General features: G+C 38.8%; 2 protein-coding genes and 1 long non-coding RNA gene across 8 annotated transcripts in view; 1 reads left to right on the top strand and 2 right to left on the bottom strand.

Annotated features, from left to right (window-relative positions):
• The window catches only part of TBC1D2B (TBC1 domain family member 2B), a 31,634-nt gene extending 28,759 nt beyond the window's left edge, over positions 1 to 2,875 (bottom strand). For all 3 annotated transcript variants that reach the window (XM_015638593.3, XM_015638594.3, XM_015638595.3), the window contains exon 1: positions 2,462 to 2,875. In XM_015638593.3, the coding sequence (XP_015494079.1) occupies positions 2,462 to 2,785 (324 nt within the window). In that variant the 5' untranslated portion in view covers positions 2,786 to 2,875. The remainder of the gene's footprint in view (positions 1 to 2,461) is intronic.
• A 69-nt stretch (positions 2,876 to 2,944) lies between these two features.
• Positions 2,945 to 5,100, top strand: LOC107209231. 2 transcript variants are annotated; one of them, XR_004498856.1, is made up of 2 exons: positions 2,945 to 3,232; positions 3,887 to 5,100. It is a non-coding gene; the product is annotated as an uncharacterized LOC107209231 (long non-coding RNA). The 2 variants fall into 2 exon arrangements; XR_004498855.1 differs by having other exon boundaries at positions 2,947 to 3,236.
• A 7,316-nt stretch (positions 5,101 to 12,416) lies between these two features.
• Positions 12,417 to 22,200, bottom strand: part of CIB2 (calcium and integrin binding family member 2) — a 35,855-nt gene continuing 26,071 nt past the window's right edge. Inside the window, exons 4-7 of one of the 3 annotated variants that reach the window (XR_004498854.1) lie at positions 19,540 to 19,687; positions 19,256 to 19,451; positions 13,214 to 13,509; positions 12,417 to 12,793 (exon numbers count right to left, since the gene is read on the bottom strand). Coding sequence is in view for 2 of the 3 variants with exons in the window: in XM_015638604.3 (XP_015494090.1) it covers positions 13,488 to 13,509; positions 19,256 to 19,451; positions 19,540 to 19,687 (366 nt within the window). In the remaining variant the exon portion in view is untranslated. Of the gene's footprint in view, positions 13,510 to 19,255; positions 19,452 to 19,539; positions 19,688 to 22,200 lie in introns of all 3 variants that reach the window. The other 2 variants (XM_015638605.3, XM_015638604.3) reach the window with 2 other exon arrangements.

Here is a 22,200-nt window from a genome sequence, read left to right as displayed (position 1 = left end):
AAACACAATCACACAAGTGGCAGGTTGGTTATGTAGAGTTCTAAAATATGAACACTTTGCTTTATTTGTTGTAAAGGCAAATAAATTGACTGTAAAATATATTTTTTTAACAAAATTCTTATCTGGGAAACAAAGCTAGGGTATATCACAGAGTTCTCAACTCCCATTACCTGACAAAAGGCTGAGCAATCCACATGATGGAATCATTACACTAACAAGAAACTGAGGCATTATAAGAAATAATGCATTCCTCAACAGCATCATCATTTCAATCTGAAATTCCAGCAGCTTATTTTTTATTGCTCTTCTCAGTCTATTACACTGAATGGGAAAGGCCAGATCACAAGATGTGGAAATTTTGAACAAGCAGCAAATTGAGGAAAAGAAAGCATGTGAGTAACAGGCAGAAGAATACATGGACTTGATTTTATTCCTTGTGCTCTGTGTGTAATGTTCTCCTGATAGACTACATCACATTTGTTTTTAACACAGGCTGGATTAGAGGGGGAGGGAGAGGGGTTGGGTTGTTTGGGTTTTTTTCGTTTACCATCTTGAATTAATTTGCAATCCTACATATACCTAAGTTAGCTGAAGGATTTTAAAGGCCTTAGAGAACTACCATGTTGGATAGAAGAAAATTAATTTCAGCTGCAAAAACCTTATTCCTTGGTGAATGACATGGCCACAAAATGCCAGTTGGTCCTGCAATATCCCCTAAGATTTTCATTAACTCCTTTCTTACTATAAAATACACCTACAACATAACAGCATTTTTATGGACAATCACTTGGCTGCTTTAGGGCATCACAACACAAAATTATCTTTTTCTGCTAATTGCAGAAATTAATTTGACTTAACTTCCACCGTTTCTCAATCCCCAAAAGGGAAACAAGAAGAAAGTTCCAATCTATGCAGGTTCTTTCCTAGAGACTACCAGAAAAAAATTAACACAAAATATGGGCAGAGTAGTAACATCACAGACCAAAAGATACCAATGAAAGTATGAAAAAGAAGCCCCCCATGTCTTACATTTGTTTATCAGTGTTGAGTATGATTTGTGTCTTTGTGATTGCAGAAGACACCCAAGGCTGCTGCCAAAGTTCTGACAGACTATTTATCATACAAGTGGCAGACAGCATTTCACACTGTAACCCTCACAAATCCTGTGTTTCTCAATAAAGCCCTCCTATACAAAAAGCACCCTCAACACAAAATTCTTCTGAAGATTTCCTTGTAAAATCACAAACACCCTCAAACTATTGAGAAGCAAAGCTCAAACCAAGTCTGCAGTTTTAATGTCCATAACACAAACACTTGGCTATAAAGGCAGGTTCACTGAAAGCAGTAAAATCTTTTACAGCTATACAGAAGCAGTTTTTATATGTGATTGTATGCAACTGATTACACTGCTTTTATCTAAGCAAATATCATTAAAATTATTACTGTATTAGTTTTCTAGGTAAATAAATGTCTTATTCTCCAGTAAAGCATGTTAACTGTGTTTTGACATTTATACTCATCAAAACAGAACGCTGAAGAGCTTGATACAATCATACTCCACAGTCCCAGCAGGTATTATGACTGCTCAAATCTCCACTGCTAAGTGTGCAAAAGGTATTTTCCAGTATTCAATAGGAAATCTACTGTTTAACACTTAATGGATCATGTTCTAAGACTAAGAATGTTGCTCAGAAAGTACACAGTTCAGTGAAAAGTTGCATTCTGTGCAGAAGAACGTTCCTTGAAGGACACAAATCTGCCTTAACAGAATTCAAAAGTAATGGATACTCAGAATAATTTATTTCTTCTTTACTGAGTCAAAATAGTTTCCCTGTTTGTTTGTGGTTTTTTTTTTTTTTCTAGGTATGACAATAGAGGAAAGATATGTTAAATAGTCAAAACATTTACCTCTCGTCCTACGAAAATCTGAGTCCTTGAACGGAATGCGATAAGCAGCGCCTGCTACTACGAGGAAACAATTCTCCCTCCTCTTCCTTCCTCCCAAAGCAGCCTAGACACAGAATCCTGCCACGCATCATCTTTTCAAAATAAATACTCCAAAACTGAAAGCCGACCACTCCTTCCAAACTTCCAAAACTCCAACCCATCAGATTTCTGTGGAAATCTTTTTTCTGCCCAGACGATTCCAAAGAACCCGCTCAGCCCGCGTTCAGTAGAAGTATTTCCTCCCCCAGAGAGGAGCACTGTAAACACGAAATCGTAAAGGAAAAAGACGCAACTTACAGACACCGCGGTACTGCCGACCTCCGCGGCGTTTGCGAAACAGAACCTTCCTTCCTACACAAGCGCGCAGGGACGCGGCGGAGGAGCCCCGCTGGCCAGGCCGGTACCGAGGGAGGAGTGCAAGGACAGCACCGGGGATGGGGACGGGGCCCGGACAGGAGCGGCGATGGGGATGAGGATGAGGATGGGGATGAGGTCCCGCCCGGCCCGGGCCTACCTTGAGAACGGTGACGGCGCCCCCGGGGCCATGCACCTCGAAGGCGGCGGGCTCGTCCCCCGCGGCGGCCGCGCCGGCCTCGGGCTGGTGGTAGCTGAAGCAGGCGGAGGCGATGTCCAGGTGCCCGAGGGGCAGCGGCTCCTGCGGCCCCTTGAAGTAGTAGAGGTAGCAGCGGCGGGGGTCGAACACAAACCAGCGGCTGCGGAAGCCGCGCAGGGGCCCCTTGCCCGACAGCTTCTGCAGGTACCCGCAGAGCTTGGGAGCGCCGGGGCCGGCCTGCTCCCCGGCCGGACCCTCCTCCCCCTCCGAGCCCGCCGCCGGCATCGCCTCGCCCGCCGCGGACGCAGCCCCGCACAGGGAGCGAGGGCGGCTCGGTCCGGGCCCGCCGCCTCTCGGGACTTGTAGTGCGAGCCCGCCCTGCGTGCCCGGGCACCGCCGGCACCGCGCCCGCCCAGCGCGGCCCCCGAGCGCGGCTCTGCCGCCGCCGCTGGCAGCCCCGGCCCGCCTCGGGCGCGGCCCTGCCCCAGGAAATCGGCCTCTGCTGACGTGGGAAGGCCCTGCCTCGCTCCGCACGTCCCGTCCCGTGCTCTCGTGCTCCGGGACTCCAGAACTTCTCTGACCGAATCAAATACAGTTTTCCAAATCGCACGTTGGCCTATGATCAAGTTAAAACCCTTCTCTTGTTTCCCGTTCCGAGCCGTATCCCCCTGTCCAGTATCGCAGCAGCAGCCGAAGGAGTGGGAAAAATATATGGAAAATGCAGGCGCATCAGTGGGTAAAAAGCTGTATTTTACAGGGATAAGGCTTGTGAATGGCTACAGACCAAACTCCATTTTTTTTTCACTGAAATGTCTAGCACGTTTTGGGCTCTAGGGAACTTCTGGTGTTAATAATAAGGAATTTCTAAAATAGGAAACTTGACTGTGAAGACACCGGGCTACCACAGGGAGGCATTCGTAACTTCATTTCTCCGCGTAACATATTTGGAACATAGTATATGCGTGTTTCCTTTAAACGTGCCTAAAGCTTTGGTACTAATGTAGAAAACAGTCTGATGTGGTAAATTCATCCAAAAATGGGATGAGACTGTTCCATGTTAAATGACATACAGCCATTCATTTTCACCCTTAAATACAGCCAGGAAGGTTTGTTGTCAAAATTATTGTTGAAGCTGGTATGCACTATGGTGTTTTTGTTAATATAATGTTATTTATGAAATAGCATCTGACTGAATTTTGACAGTTTGGAAGTTCCAGTTACCCAGAAATCCTAGATTTTCCAGAGCTTCTCTGTCTTCATTTCTAAATGCCTTAATGAATTTCTCATTAAAAAGTAACTGTCTCATCAGCCAGAAAATGCTTTCATTCTCTGGTAAAGTGTATAAAGGATATAAAGCACCTGAATATTTGGTATGGTTGTCCACAGGTTCTACTTGGATGTTGGCACGTGGAACTGCAGCATTCTTCAAGTCCTCCCCTGTGGCTGTCACCTCTGGACAAGGAATGTGCCAAGTGAGAAGATAACCAGTGTTCTGCCAGCAGGAAAACATGCATTATTATAGAAAATGAGGTGTGAAAGTTACCTCCCCAGTCAACTCACATGACATAAGTGGGATCCACTGAAAGATTACACATTGCAAATTAAGGCTAGATATTCTTTTAGGATTATTTTAGTAAATGTGGACAGTAAGAAGGGTTGATCCTGCTTTAATAACAGGTCAATAATGTTCCTTCCATATATACTGCTCAGTCTCTTCTTCCCCAAATACTAAGTATTCATTATGCTCTTTGTTGGCAAGTATCATTTGCAGGAGCATGACTTACACAGGGGATACACTGATTCTCTTTAGAAGCTGCTGCTTTCTTATCTTAGTAATTTAGACAAGCTGAAGTGACCCAGCACTTATCCTTGATCTGTTACATTCATCAGTGTAGTAAAGTGTGGCCTTGTTCTCTGTGTGCTGAGCGCCCATGACTCCTGCTGGCTATCAGTGATTATATCCTGCAGCAAATCAAAGAATCGCAGGATCCCAAATCCTCAAAACTTTTGCTTTCAGTATGTCTCTTTTTTAGTTTTCTGTTTAGCTTCCTTACTACACTCATAGCAGGAGAATCCCCTAATTTCCCAGCTGATTTGTGTAAGCTTATTGGGAAATAAGTTCCTTATTTTATTTATGCCCTTTTTTTCCAAAGAGATCCAGATGTGGACTGGCAAATGACAGCAACTTATCTCTAAGTTGTTTTGGTGAATATAAATGAAAACATAACTTTTACCTGCTTTTTCCTTCCATCTTTTCATGTCCAGGATGCAGAGATGATCTTCTGTTGCTAAAAATGTCTAGAAAACAAACAAAAATAGCGTATCACAAGATTTGCCTCCTGCCCAGAGACCAGAGTCAGTGAAGCTTTTGGTGTGCACATAACTCCTAAGCATAATGCAACAGGCAAGCCAATGTTACAAAGTGAGACAGTTGTTATACTCCCAAAGGACTAGAAAGCTTGTCAAACATGAAAGTAATTGAAATTCCCTTTTATTCTGGTGTGGTTTTCTCTCCTAAAATGTAACTAGTATTTTTGTTCTAGCACTTTTGGCTGACAAGGCAAATAACTCTGCATAAAAAATAAAAATGTGTTTACTCACAAAAAGTAGTTGGAGTATTCCAGAAGCACATGTAGCTATTTCTACTCTCTTCATTTGCTTTCACTTACCATGTGCATTGAAAGAAGCATCAGGCCAAAATTTCATTCAGTGGTACTAGCATTTGAATATATATATATATTTTTTGTTTAAACAAATTCTTTTTAGCAGCTCATTATGCTCATAGATAAAAGTTGCAAACCAGACAAATTGCAAATCCCTGCTATGCATCACAGAGAATTATAAATCACAGCTGACAAAAACCCCCCAAACTTCTATTGTAAGCTAAGAAAAATCATTAAAGAAAGGATATAATTTTTTTCATAAGTTCAAAAAAGAAAAAAACAGAAAATACAGGCATCCAGTAATATTACTCCAGTGTCACCATTATCAGAAACATATAAAAGAGGGATAGTCTTAAATATAAAGGAAATCCCATTCACAAAAATGAAATCACCTGTGAATCTTGATTTAAAATTATTGTTGGGATTGTCTTTTCCTCTTACTGCTACAATGGCCTTCTAAGATAAAAAAGTTGAGAAATTGGTCTCAGCAGTTTTGGAGGTGATTGAAGATCCTGCTTGGGGGCAGAATAAATCATTAAACATCCAGGGAAATACCCCTGACTTTCTTTCCTTTGGCATACCCTTCATTTCCCCCTTTTTTAGTGAAATATAAAAAGAATTAAAGGCCACAAAGAATCACATTTGTAGATTATTGAATCAGACATCAATTAAATAATTCCACCTGCTTTATATCTTAGCTAAATAGCATAAGAAAAGGTAGAAGGTTTTGTAGGGTTCCAAATTCAGGTCACTGACTCAAGCTTCCTGTGTTTCATCAGAATTCATAACCTCCTCAGTTTCATTTTACCAAATCAAGGTTTTTGCAAGGCTCTTCTCAGATAACAGGCTCAATTCTCCCTGCATTGTTATTCTCCAGAATACAACAGAGGAACTGCAGAAACACTGAGTGTTCTACCCCATCTCTGCTGAGGATACAAATAAGAGTGAATCTTCAAAGGGCACACTGGTATTTTCAAACTGATATAACAAATCTGCTGGTTTCTTCCCAGAAGGAGTTTGGTCAAAATATGAAGATATTGTTTAAAGTATATCCTCTGGCTTTACCAGAATTTGTTCTGTCAAATGCTTACTCATAATGCCAAGGGCAGTGGCATTACTGGGAAGTCTGCAGCCTCTTTTGTATACACAATGTCCTCATTTCAAGCAAGCAAATAAGAGGTAATGTTAGCTGAGTTCTGTACAATTTACAGGAAATATAAATAGAGTGTGAACTCTGATGCCTGTGTTCTTTATGAGAACTCCAGTGTTCTTTGTTTAGTGTAGTAAAGCCTAGACTTTCAAACAAAATTTGTCAGATACAGATGAAATTGCAAAGAATGTTTTTTTTTTGCATTTTCCAGTACTCTCAGATTAGCTATTCCTGCTTTAATAAGCTCTTCAAAATAAAAGGGACATACTAGAGGTAATTACAGTTCCTCTACAGTTCCTTATCTGTCATACAAAGTTGTAATGTTTTCTTCCATTTTACATATTGTCTCATAAATAATGAGACAGTAAAAATACTTGCAGTAAATCTGTTTTCCATCTCTGTCTGCATATTAGTATTTCTTCAGAAACAGAATCATTTATTATCTGCAGGTTTTGATTTTTTGTTTATGCATTCCATGCTCAAAAAAAGCAAAATATTATTTAAGGACCTCTTCTGAATCCTGCCTACTGTGGTGAGTAGGAGTTCTGTGGAGATCTGGCACCCAAGGATTTCTGCCTACTACAGAATTATCACAGTGACAAAAAACTCCTCTAAGCCAATCAGGCCGAGTGTATGGCATTAATAACCCACTGTTTAACTTGGTGAGTTTCTTGGAATGAAAATACATCAAAACACATTCACATCTCTGGACATCAATTATTCCCTCTGCTTTTTCAGTTAGAGATAACTGGAAATGGAAAAAATGCTGAGAATTAGTCACATGTGAATAAGTCATTCCACTAGGAATATTTGCAAACAAATTCTGCAGAAAGCCAAATTTTAAAGACTTGTAGTAAGAGGGATTTGTGAATGCACATTCTAATGCAACTGTCATTATGAGGATGTATGAAATTACTATAGGGAATTTTTCTTTACTTCCTTATCATATTTGATTCTAACATTAGAAAAACAATAGTCATTAAAATGGCCATAAAAGAGATGAAACATTTTAAACATATGAAAGGCCTCACTGAATTTCCTGGAATTGAATTTATTTTAGTAAATATACACATCAATTAACTTATTTGTTTAGGCAGAACAGTAACAGTCTTTCAGTTTCAGACTTCTTCTAGAGGGAATTCTTTCTGAATCTACAGCTTTTTGTATGCAGAACTTTTTATCTGTACAAAGGAAAAAAAAAAATCATTTTCAGAAAACCCAAAATACCATTTTGGTTGAAATACCTGTATTCTTTTTCCTCTCAGGGCCTACTAGTCCACAATGACAGTGGTGACAGCACCAAACCAGACAAAGTTGAAGAAGAGTTTGGACCACACTCTCAAGCTCCTAGAGTGACTCTTGGCATATCCTGTGCAGGGCCAAGAGCTGGACTAAATGGTCCTGAGGGGTCTGTTCAGCCCCTTCTGTGATTCGCTGATTCTATAAGCAGATATCTAAGTAGGAGATTGTTTCATTTCAGCTGGGATGGGGGAAAATCTGGTAAATATCAATTTATTTCTAAGTGCCATTGAAGTAACTCTGAATATTAGATTGCTAATAAAAAGTTATTAATGATCAGCATGAATTCACTATCTGTGAAGTGCTGCCTCCAGGATGATGTGAGGAGCAGCCCATTACCATAACAACCAAGGGAATGAGAGGCCTATGAAAAAGCTGGATCTGACTTCTGGACAGATTAATACTTTCCCAGACTAAAATATAAACCATATCCCTCAAGTCAACAGAGCCCCTTGTACCTGATTGCCCAGATCTCTACATGAGAGACCAGGTCAAAGTCTTCAATTACCACCCCTTCAACCAGCAGCTATCAATTCCCAGAGTTTGTCAGTCAGTGTGCAGAGCACAGGGCAAGCTTGATCCCTACTGAATTGCCCAAACTGTGATTAGGCCCACAGCAATGTGTTGTCTTGCTCCTGGCAGTCTGCCACATCCACTGACTTCAGTGGAGAAAAGTTACAGTTAGAAAGGAGGAGGCTGGCCTGGTGCCTACAACCCTCTTCAATAGAGTTAAACCACTCGGCCCTAAATTTGCAGGCACATCCAGCCCCGAGCTGCCTGTGCAGGAACTGGAGAGCAGGATACACATGGTGCCTTGTGCTGCAGGGCTTGTGAGCAGGCAACCAGCACCATGGAGCTTGTACCTGCAGAATGGGTACAGTGGCCATCAGGGCTTTGTGCATGAAAACATCTGGCTCTGAGCAGTTCCTTACTGGGAAAGAGCAGAGGGAAGGACTCACCTGCATTGCAACTGCAGAGCACCCAAGGCTGGCACACCTGGGCTCCTCACTGCCCTTGCCAATATGAGGCAGAAAGGGCAGTGGGGAATTTCATTTGGAGTTCAGATTGTAAAATGTCTTACAGACAAAAATGACAGAACTTAATATTTAAGTAAAGACGCTGTTATCTGAAATGCTGATGCTCTTTCAATTCTACCAAGAACAGTCTCCTCTATTTCCCTGCCAAAGAGAATGTGATAGTCAGTCAGTGACACTAACATCTCTACAAGACACCCAAAACTACAAAATGTCAGACAAAAGAGAACAACTGAACAACTGTTCATGTGTTCTGTACTTCTGTCTCAGACACACATCTTCCTAAGGACATGAACAATTATAATTTTATTATATTTAATGTCTTCCTCATCAAATTTCACTCCATTATCTGTCCCAGACGAGGTGTATTGTGCAATAACATTATAAACTCTTCTTAATCTTGCTGTTATTTCAGCCCAAACTGATTTACTGGGGATTCTGAGAGCATAATATTTTCCATCCACAACAAAAACTCTATGTTATATTATTATTTTAGAATATAATCTTGACCTATTCAAGTGTCTAGAATATGAGTTTTTGCAGTTTCAGCAAGAAAATCCCTTTTTAATTTTTAATGTACATGTCAATTTTCAGGGAGTTTTTTATTAAAACTCATTTTTATTGATATCCTGTTGAGAAATACAAAACTTTCTCTGTAATTATTTACAGTTTCAAAATCAGTAATTAACCCAGTTTCATGTTTTTGTTTGTGGCATCATAGATTCTGTAGAGTATTCTGTATTTCAGGGACATTTAAACTGTTAAATGAAGTTATGAAGTTATGACTTCCTGTGGTAGTATGGTGTCATCTTGTGAGGTTTTATTATAAGTGCCTCTAGCAAGCACGAGGAGATAAAAATTAGCTCTGGGGAGACAAGGAAAGTAGACTATTCCTCTGTGACTGCAAGAAATTGCAAGAGAATCCAACAGTGAGCCTGTTGACAAAGAGGAGCGTGTGGTTATAGGTTAAGAAAAGAGCATTCAGCATTTTAAGATTACATTAAAAGGTCATGAGAGGGCACAAAGAACTGCAGCAAAACCTCAAGTACTTTCCCCAACACAGATCCAATTACAGACATGAGTTATTTCCACTGAAGTCAGCAGTTACTGGAGATTAATGTGGAAGTAATGCAAATCAGATTTCAGGCCTGCAGGCTGTTGCAAATCTTGGTTTACACTATTTCCTTAAAACAATGATCAATTAAAATAACCAAGTTATTTTTTTACTTTTTAATACTGTTTTATTGACTTTCAGAACTCTTTTTTTGTCCCCAAGATGCTTTAGCTATATATAAATGAGAGATCACACACACAGCTGTTTTGATAGAGTGTCTAGGATTGCAATGCAAGATGTAACCAGAAGTGTGTATTCTATTAGCAGCTGTTAAAACCAGGTGGGGCAGTGTTGTTTATCTCTTCCACAACCCATTCTCCCTCCAGGTAGAAACCTTCTGCTAAGGGGCCATTGAGTCTCACTGCATGACTGATAAAATTCCAGCATCCCATTGGGAGATGCTCCACCCAGGGGGAGGAACCAAGCATTCCTACCTGGATATAATTGACACCTGGAACAGGTGCCTTTCTCCACTGGATTCCCAGGGGAGATGCCAGACCTATCTGCACCACCACTGGACCTTCAGAGAAAAACTTCACCCTTCTGCAGGATTACTGCCTCAACAGAACCACATCTGTCACTCCAGAAGGATTACTACCAACACCCTGACCAGCAGTGTGTCATGTTGTATTCTGTCTCTGTTAGGGGGTTGCTTTTTTTTGTTGGTGCTGGTTTTTGTTTGTTTGTTTGATTTTGGTTTTTCTTGGTCTTCTTTTTTTGTACTACTGCATTTTTAACTTCTTTCTTCTTTAGTAAAGAACTGTTATTCCTTTTCCCATATCATGTCTGAGAGCACCTTGATTTCTAGATTATGATATTTTGAAGGGGACGGGGGTGGTTTACATTTTTATTTATTTCAAGGGAGGTTTGTGTCTTCCTTAGCAGACATCTCTCTTTTTCAAACCAAGACATAGAGGCTTTAGGTAATGATTTTAATTTTTCTTTGTCAAGTTTTGAAGGAATACAGTAATGTCTGTTTATATTAAACACTTTTCTGCAAATCAAAATGTATGTCCTCTTCTTTTTGGGCCAAATCCAAAACAGTTTTAAAACTAAACCTCTTATTGTTTATTTCCACATGGCCTGATAGTTCTTTTAGAGTAATGCTGGTTGAAGAAACACTTGCTGGAGAATCTTTTAGATTGTGTCAGTAATACAATTTCCAAAGGCCAGTATGTTTGGTATCTCGTGACAGGATTAAATTTGCATCACACTGAACTACTCACTCAACAGGCTTGCTGTAAGAAAACTGCCAGTAGAAAGACATCCAGCTACAGACAACTGTGGAAGCACAAGTACTGCAAAGCTCTTCAGAAATCTATCCCTCACCTTTGCCATCAGGTGCTGGAAATACTCACCCACCACTAGGCAGTGCTGAAGGATTGAATGCACGGTTCTCTCTAAAACACCAGGGGCACACAGTGCTGCTCTGGTTTTTGTTACGGAACATGAAAGTAAGTCAGAAAAATAAAGGTGGTTAGGACAGCTGCACACATTTATATCTGCAGGATTTTGCAAAAACTTGTCTCTATGGACAAGAATATTTCTCCACAATGTGCTTCTAATTTCTTTTTCTCTGTTTCTCAGCTCAGATGGATGACTCCAAGGTCAAACATCTGGCTGCAAGCTCAAGGGTCTCCTGAGGGCTTTGTAACATGTAGGTCAGGGAGGGCCCAGGGAAACAGCACACTGAGCACATCCCAGGCCACTCGTCCTTGAAGAGGGGAGTATGATATAACCCAAGAATGACACAGTGTCAGGAAAACAGGAATTTTAGCGAATAACAATCTTAACACACAGAAGAATGTGATGCCAAGAGGAACTGACCTGCATCATCAGCACTGGGTCCTTTTTGTTTGGATAATCTGATCCTGAATCTTGCAACCTGGTATTTTAACAATACATCCTAATCATATCCTCCTACACACCTCACGAGGCTTCCAAGATGAAATGTCTCTCTTGAAATAAATTTGTAAAAAATTAGGCAGGTACTTCAATTAATAGGCAGGAACTTTAACATAATCTCTCTTAATGCCAGTCTTGCAAATAGTTTGAATCAGCCAATATACTTAACTTAATCTGCTCAAAATCAAAACCAGGCTTGAATCTTTGTATTCAATCAGAACTGAATATGAGGATTAATTTCTGTTAATTTTAACTTTGGTAAGGGAATTCACATTTTAATTCCTTTATCTAAACAGAAATCAGTAGGAGGAAGCATTAAAATGCTATAAGCATCATTGAACATGATAACTCTAAGATATCTATTAAAAATACATGTTATTACTAACATACAAGTGTCATTTTCTCTGTGCAATCTTAGACACATCTGTCCTGTGTAGCTGTATACCTTGAATATCCAAAATTTCCACTGAAACTTTTCATGTACACACATACAGCTAGAGAAATACTTCTTTTTTCATAATGTGTAAATCTGAACAGCAAGCTACCCTGCAAGCTCACCACACAGAAGAGTTTCTGAGGTAGATAAGCATCACCATCCCTACAGAAATGATAAACAGGTTAGGTTCTCTACTTTAACAGTTTTCTATATAACACATTTCATCTTTTGAAAGATTTAACTTTATAGTACTTGGAATAATGATCAGAAAGGAAATTAGTATGTGGTCAACCTAAAAATTCTCAAAGCACAACAGAAGGCTTCAAAAGTTTTAATTGTGATGACTTTGATACAGAAGCCATGTAAATGACAGAGCCCTTCTATTAACTGTTAGAACAGTAATTAATATACATATGATTGTCTTCAGGCCCCAGTACTTAAACAATACTGGAAGTAAAAAAAAAAACAAACCCAAAAAGGTCTAGCTGATTTCCAGCTGGAGGGGAAAGAAGAACATAGAACTGCATTTATGCATTTTATGGGAGAGATTGCATAGCTTGTTTAGAAAGAAAATATCTTTTCATGTCCTTAATAGTAGATCTGTGCTTCTTCAAATTCTTCAGGAGTTACAGGTGACCATGTTCCTCCATTCAACATTATCAGCCCATAGAATGAGTAAAATGCAGGAGCCCCTTTGAGAATAAAGACACAGTTTTAACATTTATCTTGAGAAGAAATTAATCATATATGCAGTTATCATATATAAAAGGCAAATATTTCAAGTTTTATAAGGACACAACAATCCATGAAATATTGGTTGAAGGTAAGCACCAAAGCCAGCAGCTGCCATTTCAGTGGCTGAAAGGCAAACCTGGGCTGTGGTTGTCTTCAACCCTGGGAGCTTGATCTTGAGTGCAGTTCTTTCACCTCAGGTATTTTCTAGGCAAGATCCCAACTGTACACAGTGATAGAGGCATCTCATTATTTAAGGCCCGTGCTTTCTTTCAAATACTCTTGGAAAACACACCAAAGCTAATATTTCTCTTCTCTCAATATTTAACTTTTAAGAACAATATTAAATATTCATAAATATAAAAACTATGTGGAAATACCTTTAATAATATTCTGATTATGACTGTTAAAAAAAGGGGGGAAAAAAAGAAAAACCACAATCCAACAATCAACCATCTTTGCCAGAGAGCATGGCCAGCAGTGAAGATAAAAATGTGTCTGTTCCAAATATCCTGTAGATCACATGATGCTTCTGTCTCTTTGTGGACCAGAATTATTTCAGTACTTTCTGCTGAGTTCTAAGAAGCTCTCATTAGAGGACAAAAGCCCCTGGAGTGCCTGAAATTCAGACAGGCTGGACTGGCAGAAACATCTTCAGATTCTTATGTGGAAAGTACTGAAAAAGAAAGAAAAAGGTTAAGACATACAACACATTTGTCACTATGCCAAAAAATTTCCTTAAAGTACAAGAAGGAAGGTGCTGTGTAAAAAAAAAAAAAAATACTTTCTACTTTCAGGCTTTGAGATGATTTAAATCTCATGGGAGAAAATTCCATATCCTGAAACTGTTAGCTCAGGGGCCAAGCTCAATACCAGATTAAAGCAAGTGTAAATTACCCAATTTATTGGATGTAGAGCAGAGCTAAGTGTGTCTCAATGGTACTTTTGCTGTGGTACAGCATTTGGGTCCTAACCAAGACAAGTCAGGCAGGTAAGGTTGTTTCTCTTGTTGGGCCAAAGAGATCCTGGTTGTTATTCTCTCTTTGTTCTTTAATACAGGCAGGCAGCATGGCTTACAACTGCCACCAGGCTTTAGAAGAGCACCTGAGCATCTCAGCAGGACAGGGAGTGACCATTTAAAGAGGCTGTGCTGAAACCTCACTGTCTATAGGCAGCAATCTGTTAAATGTCATGACAATATCAACTTTCTTTCATGACTGACTGAAATAAGGAGAGATTATTATGTGGTTTTGTATGTAAATTCTGTAATTTTGTTGCCTAAACTGAAAGAAAACCTTTTTGTTCTTTTTGGAACATTTGAGAGGCTGCAAACTTTCTGGATGCACACTCTTTGGATTTTTTTTTTACCAAAAGAATACTCTATCTTAATTACAGCTATTAGATTTGAATGAGAAACTCACTAAATGCAGCTTGTAGTATGTATTTGGAGGAGATAAAGTTTCATATTCACCATGGTCCCTAGGAACTTTAGGAGTTTATTCAGTCTGGGTGACAGTAAAAGATATGGTGTATAGCAGCCTGGCACACCAGCCTAAGCACTGTGAGAGAAGGCAGACAGTGATGCAATTAGTTTACTGGCACTAAGGTTTTTTAAATAAAGGAGTTACAAATATCTTGTTCACAATTTAAGAAATGCCTAGAGACTATATAAATACAAGCTCTTAAAAATTTAACTCCCACGCAGTTAATATCTAGGAGCTAAAAATCCATCACATTGTATGTGAAAACACTTAAAGCATGATTCCCCAAAAAAATCCATCCAAATCTACCTAACCAGAAATCTGTTTATTAGAAAAAAAAAGTTCTATTTTTATCTATTTTTATAGTAGAGTGTTATTTTGCCCTTTGGAGATGCAGCTTTTTACTAAGAAGCAGCTGATTATTGCCTTCCACTGTTTCTTTGCTAAGCATCTCTTGCCAATTAGTCACTAGCTCTAATATTAGTTCTCAAGAACTAATAAATCTCCCTGTTGGGACAGTCTTAGGAGATGCACATTCCCTAAAAGTGAGCTTCCTTTACTTCAGCATTTGGTAGGACTGGGGTCACAACATCAACTGGTGGCTGGGCAAAGGCCCACAACAGTTTCAGAAATCTTTTATTTCCAATATTTAATGTGTTGTTTCCCTTCTGGCAGCTCCCAGGTATTACTAATGTCATATTCCTCTCAAACCCCATTACATATTGTTACAGCACACTTCACCCTCAGGCATTCAAATAAGCCGAAACTTCCAGGATGATTTATAAAATAATTTCCTGTGGAAAATGTAACCAGTCTTGTAGAACAGAACACTTAGCTAGTGCCAGCTCAATCTGCCAATGCTTCCATTAAACTACAAGCAGCTTCTTAATGATAACAATTTTGAGTGAAATAAAACCACTGAGATCAAATTTTCTGAACTAGTAACTGTCATTATCATTTTACATTTTAGTCCAGCTTCTGGGATAACAGCCAACTGCATAGATCTTCCCTGGTTAATGGTTAACAATGTTTTCTTCTAGTCTGAAAATAATTCCTCAATGACAGCAATGCAAATCAAGCAACAGACTTTACTGCATCTTCATTTGCCTGACAGCAGCACAAAGCTGGTAAAGGCTGTCTGTAGATTAAACCTATACAGGGTCATTAAGTAAAGGTTTGAGAAAGGAGTGATGAGATAAGGATAATCAATCAACATAGAGTGGATGAACTTCAGCTCATAGCAGATCTAAGTCTGGATCATGGTGCCAAAGTTAATGCCTGCTGTGTATGTTAAGTAGGCGTGATAATGTGACAGCTTAAAAAAACCCCAACATGTGTAAAAAATGTGCTTCAAAACCTGAGTGCATATTGCTATAAGAATCTGGCCATCAAAGGTTTTCCACAGAGTAAAAAAGGTATTCCTCCTCAGTAACTTCAAATCTCATGTTGATGATAATGATAATTTACGGCTGATGAAAGTTCTCAATGTTTGTCAGAAGTTGGGTGAGTACTGGTCCCATGTTAGAGAGCAGAGAGGAAAAATGTTCTATAGTCATGGTTGCAGCTAGCCTGTAGCTGCCAAATAAATTTGCCCATATTGGATGCCCAAACTCAACCAGCCTAGAAGCAAAACAAGTCCCTGGATAAGGCAGGGATGGGCCAGATTCAAACCCAAGCAGGGACCTCAGCCAATCATATTCAATCCAAAAAGCAGACATATCCCTGGTCAAGGAACTGGGTGGTGCTAAAATCTCAACCAATCAGTTGTCTAGACCTGGGAGTTTTGAATGCACTATATAATAAAGTTCTGAACAATAAAACACCAACCAACAACCAATAATGCAGTATTCTTTTGGCTTCATACAGATCAGTGACTAAAGCAATGGCAGAGCCAGGGGAAAAACTTCTTGGAATCCTACATTTGTCCCTTTTATAATATGAAGAGGTAGCTTTGGTGGGGAGAAAAGGAAACAAACAGAGTAAGAAATCCTTTACTTAAGATAAAAATCATCTGGGGTCTTGCAAGTTATTCAGCACTTTCAGAAGGCTTTCATACCAGGTGTGCCAGTATGGTATTCTGGGATCAGATATTTGGAAATATTGAATGCCTGTGGTTTCACAGAAAAAATCCCTGCAAACTGCAGTTACCCAGCATCTCCAGTTGCTCACTGGCAATCATTTGCAATGTGGTTATTGCTTTGGTTCCTCGGTGTGCCATTTTCACAGTTGCTGAGCAGCTGGAAATGTAAATCATTAGATTCTTGGGCTTCCTTGAATTTAAATTCTGGAATGCATTCAACTAGGCATAAGAAGTGGAGATATGCAATAATAAATGTCATTGTGACTGTCATTGGACATTGATGGGTTGATATTTCTTCCACATGTCTGCTTAAGGTTTCAAATGGACAATTTCTTTTAGGTGAAAGCATGTTTTTGTATCTTTTTGCAATAGTAAGAAGCTAGTTCAGTTTACCACTGGCATATAGGGTTGGTGATCTGCTATTTAGACACTTCCTGTGCTTTGCATGCTCTGTATTAGATTATCCAGTGAAGCTGCACAGCCCTGCCTGCCCTTTGGCTGCACACAGCCCAAGGCTATCATTTAAGACAACCATTACACTGAAGACTCAGAAGAAAATGAGAGGCCAGGAATAGAGCTGGAGATTAATTCACAAAGAGGTAAGAAAGCATTGTTTCAGTAAATGAATAGGTAATCTGTCCTAGACTGTTATGGCACAATTGAATTTAATGAACAGGAACTGGGGTTTTTGTGGTGAGAGATCACCTACAGGAATTGCATTCTTGTCCCATGTCAAAGTCTGTCACTGCTAGCAGGCACTGGCTCCTGCCAGAGTGCTTGTTTAGGTTCAGCCCCAGTCAGACTTTGGTTAATCTATTGTGGCATTAAACATCAATGAATCCCATTCCAAAAGTCAAATCCCTCTTTAGAATGCAATATTTACAGAACTTTAAAAATTAGAATAAGTTCCTCAGAACAGGAAGTTCAGTATTAACAAATGTGTTGGTCTGTGATGCAGTGCATACAGGAAAACTAGAACTAACAATGTCCTAAAAAAATAAGACACCTTTACAGACAAAATGAACAGTAAACCACAGGAAGGCAGAGGTATCAAATCTTCCATGTGAATCGGCTTGGATAAAAGTAGCCTCATGACCCTGTCACTTTCTTTTCCTGCAGCTGTTAACTCAGATTAAAACAGAAACCAAACTAGAGATCCTACACATTCTCAACTCTGAGACCTTTTTCCATTACACTCTCATTTTCCAATATGACTTCAAAGATACATGTTGCTGAACCATGAGAAACATCAGATTCTTCAGAGGATTCTAATATTTTCTTTATATATATTTCCAGCTAAGAAATTATTTTCTTTGTACTGTTACCCCCACAGAGGCTCCTATTATATAGAAACTGCCTGATCAGAGAGCCTAAAACAGTGTTTTGGTTAGGAGGTGGAAGGAGACCCTTCTTGATATCATCAGGAGCCTGAGGACTTCAGAGATGAATCCCATAAACCAGCTAAACTCCTGAACCTGAAAGGAGAAGGAAGTTATGAGTCCTCTGGAAGGCAGGGATGCCAAACATCTACCTCAAATATGCACATTGCCATCTTAAACATGGAGATATCTTGTCACAGACATGGATCCAAGTGCATGTTTAAACTGAGCAACTGGACGCTCAGTTTTCCAATACTTGGTAGCCTTGTCCTTTGATTTTATTGGTACTTTCCACATTCTCTTACCTAATCTATAAAATACATCTCACTTCATCTCACTTTTTACTCATCATTTTGCCCTGCTGAATATCCAGTACTCAGTGATTTTCACTCATTTCCTCATCTTCCCAGAACATCACCAAACTGGAAAAGAAAAATAATTGTGACTGTCATTCCAGTGGCTACACTGACAAACATTCCTCTCTGCAACTTTCTCAGGAAATGACTGGACTACACAGCATCCTCAGCTTGGAATTCACAGTCAGCAGTTTGCAAGGCTCTACAACACAGCAGTAAAGTCAGTCATGGCACAGGAAACTCCTGAAAGTGCAGCTTCTGCTGAATCTTCATTTCTGCCTTCAATTCTTCACATTTGATCACTGTTCTCTACCAGACTTTTAGGAGCAGCACAGCCTTTTGATTGATTAAAAGAAACTCTACCTGACCCCAGCAGTTTCTACATGGATAGAAAAAATATAAAGAAAATGTTTTCTTAGCTGGAAATATCTGTAAACAAAATATTAGAATACCTACTGAGCTAAGCCTCACCATAATGATGATATATGTCTTGTTCTAAAGGGGTTTCCATTGATACACTTGATTAGTCAAGGAATACCTGAAATGTATAAAAGACATTCACATTGACTGTCTCCTCTCCAGAAGGTGATGTTTCTCAAGGTTCACAGAAATGATGTGCTCCTCCTTTATTGTTGAATCCCTTTAACATCTTTCCTCAGCAGTTTCATTTGTGAAATAAATACTATTCTGTGTTCTGCAGGACAATTTATAGTTCTTCAGAAAACACTTTCATTTCTCAGCAGAGATCAATGTGTTTCCATCTATATTTGTAACATGTATATAATATTTACACAATTCATATGCAGACAGCTGGAATCCTTGTTATAGGCTTAAGAAAAACATGAATTTGAGCTGATAATTGATCAAAATATTTTCCTGAACTGCACTAAGAGGGGTGGAGGGGCAGGAAAGGTGATAATTAGAAGTCATTGAGCTCTTAGTCTTAACTTAGGAAAGAACTGGAATATGCCCCAGAAGACTAAACTGAGTTAGGTAAGAAGTCATCCCCTAGTCAGTTCTCTAGTAAAATACTTATGTCTGACACTTCTTGTATGAGATTGTACAATGATAGCCTAAAAAAATATCTGCAAATATGCAGGAGACTCTCTTTTTCTTAAAATAATACCTGAGAAAGTCCGGTGCCTTGGAAATCATGTTTTCAAAATCTGCAAATCCTAATTTCCCATCACCATCCATGTCAGCTTCTTCTATCACTTTCTCACAAACCAGAGTGATTTCCTCTGCTGTCAGCTCTTCCCGGGTCAGCTTATTGAGGGTTTTTTCCAAGTCTGCTTTACAAATGAAGTTATCTGTGTTAAAATCTAAACAATAGAAGAACCAAAGATCACCAAGTGTCCCACTCATTTACTCCAAGCACAAAAAGCACACCAGAGCCCCTCCATACAGTACCATAGATCTTGAAGGCATAGATTGCTTTAAGCTCTCGGGGAGCCATTTCACTGAGCACGGAGAACATATCCACAAAGTCATTGAAGCTCAGGCTCCCCTCTCCATCTTCTGAGAAAGACTCCACAATCCTTTCTTTGAAGGGATTCTCCTGTGAGACATATATAGATTGTTATTTGGAAGATGAAAAAACCTGCAGACTCCCTGATAATGACTATTTAATTGCATAGTTGGCTCTTTAAATACATTTTTTTATTTTTTTTTCCCAAAAATACAAGAAAACCCTTATATTTGTATGGTTTGGCAGGAAGTTTCAGCAGTCCTTGCTGCTGCATAGTACCACTTCTGGCCTTTTATTTTCACTGATACATGTCAATGTCCAGTCTTTGGTTGGACTGACTAAAAATTCCAGAGATTTAAATGAAATTTAATCTCCACAGGAGATGATCCTGAAATAATTTCTAACACCTTAGAATAAGACAATATTCTAAAACCATAAACTCACAAGCAAGCATAAGAAAGCCTGCTTTATTACTGTGAAATCCAAAACAAATGTTTTTACAGTAAAAACCCATTATCCTTCTCAGGTCTATACAAAACCTCAACAATAATTTGTAGCTGTATTGATAAAACTTGGAAAATCAATTCAATTTAGTTGAATATGAACAGAACACAAACATCACTTGGGCTGTGAGCAGCATCTCATTTTACTACAGATTTTATCTGAAGATACTGATTAACATACTGATCCATAAATACATACAGCTGTGGTGGTGGTATATCAAGTTCACTAGTTTTAATATGCATGCACCATTTTGTTTGACTTTTAAAGAAGCCATACTGTGAAAGCTCAGAAGTTCAATCATATATCCATTTTTCTCCCCCCTGTAAATTTAATTAGCTAACAGGTATTCATAAACCATCTAATTATTTTAAAAGAAATTTCAGAAAAATTTGGGAGACAAATTACCAAAAAATTTTATTTTTCAGTTTACTTGAATTCTTTCTTGATAATTCACACATAGAACAAGAGTATCTATAGATTACATTTTTGGCATGACTGTGGAGACTAAAGGCCAAAAACAAGGCTGTTTTTATGGACAGGTGAAGTAGGGACCACAGAACCTTAGGCTCAAATGACAGCCCATTAAAGTAGTCAATACTAAATACAAATTCTTCTGCAGGGTTTGATGACTGAAGGAATCCACAATAGAGAACAGGCCTACAGATTGCAAAGGATAGGAGATTGACAAGTTCACTCTTCGATGAAGACAAAACCAGGCCACATAAAACCAAATTAAATAGAATAGAATAGAGGGACTCCTGAAAATAAAAAGCAGTCTCAAAAAGCAGCAGGGTCACATCACTCCAGAGCCTGAGAATGAAAAATAACACCCCAGACCCAGCCAGATGGCTGAGGGAACCTCACTGTTAAAGGATATGTAGTGATCACTTGTGTCTCATGAATGATGTGTAGGTACAGCAGGTGTGCATCTGTGGGCACTGCTCAGGTTAAAGTATCTCACTTAAATGCCTGGAAATATTTGTGGAATACACATTTATCTGGTTCTGGGATTTACCTGTGGTAATACACATATACCTGTTGGTGGGATATGCATGCACAGACATGCAGGGAAGAACAATTTGTTCTATTTTTTCAAACTGCCAGTTTATAAATAAGCCAAAATAAGATCTATTTGGGCTGAAGTATATTAAAAGGCCCACTTTCCTCCTAAAAGCACACAAAAAATTGCTGTATTTCATGTTTAATAATTAAGAATGTCAAACATCACAATGGACATCAAAACATGTTAGAAATCTATTTTTCATTTCTAAAATGCTGTATAGCTTTCTTTGGAACAAACCTGATCAGAAGTAAGTGTCATGGTAACAGCAGTAAACTGACATCTTAGAGGCAGCATTGGGTAACAAACCAGGAGCACACAGATGCAAATATCCCTGTCAGCAGTGAATATCAAGCTCAGGACTTCATGCTTTAGAAAGGCTGGGGCAGGATCTCACTGACTCAATAAACATATGGCAGCTGCATAAGATGAGTTATTTATTTGGCATGTCAGAGATCTTGAAAATACAGATAAATTAAGAATTAATTAAATGAACCTAAGCATACTTCTTAAGTAACTCTTTGCCAAATGGATCTCTAAAACCAAAATGAAAAATAAAATCTTTCCTCATATTGATTTCTTTCCTTTAACTTTCTCATATTATGTGTCTCCAGGCAGTATATCTGTGGCTTACACAATGGAAAGTATTAGGTTACCTTCACAGATACTTTTCACATCCTTCCTGTAATTTCATTACCTCTACTCTTAAGAGCACAGATTAGGGCTCCATCATATTTAAAGGAAGAGCCATGGGGGAAGGGAGTGAAGGGGAAAATGATATTGTTCTTTCCTAGATTGCTTTCCCATAAGCACTAATTGTTGAAAAAAGATTCCTTTTAAAACTAGAAACTTACACTTGTGTTAAAAAGCTTTTTTTGTACTCTCATTGTTATAGACACATATTATATTATTGGGTTTCCACAAATAATAAAATGAATGTTTTATATATATATATAATGTTGGAAAACTTTGCTGTATTAATGTAGTTTCTTTTATTTCTGTTATTGATAAAACTTAAAAATAGTGGTGTAATACATAT

This window comes from Parus major, chromosome 10 (assembly GCF_001522545.3).
Source record: "Parus major isolate Abel chromosome 10, Parus_major1.1, whole genome shotgun sequence".
NCBI lineage: Eukaryota > Metazoa > Chordata > Aves > Passeriformes > Paridae > Parus > Parus major.
This window is presented reverse-complemented; position numbering and strand designations above follow the sequence as displayed.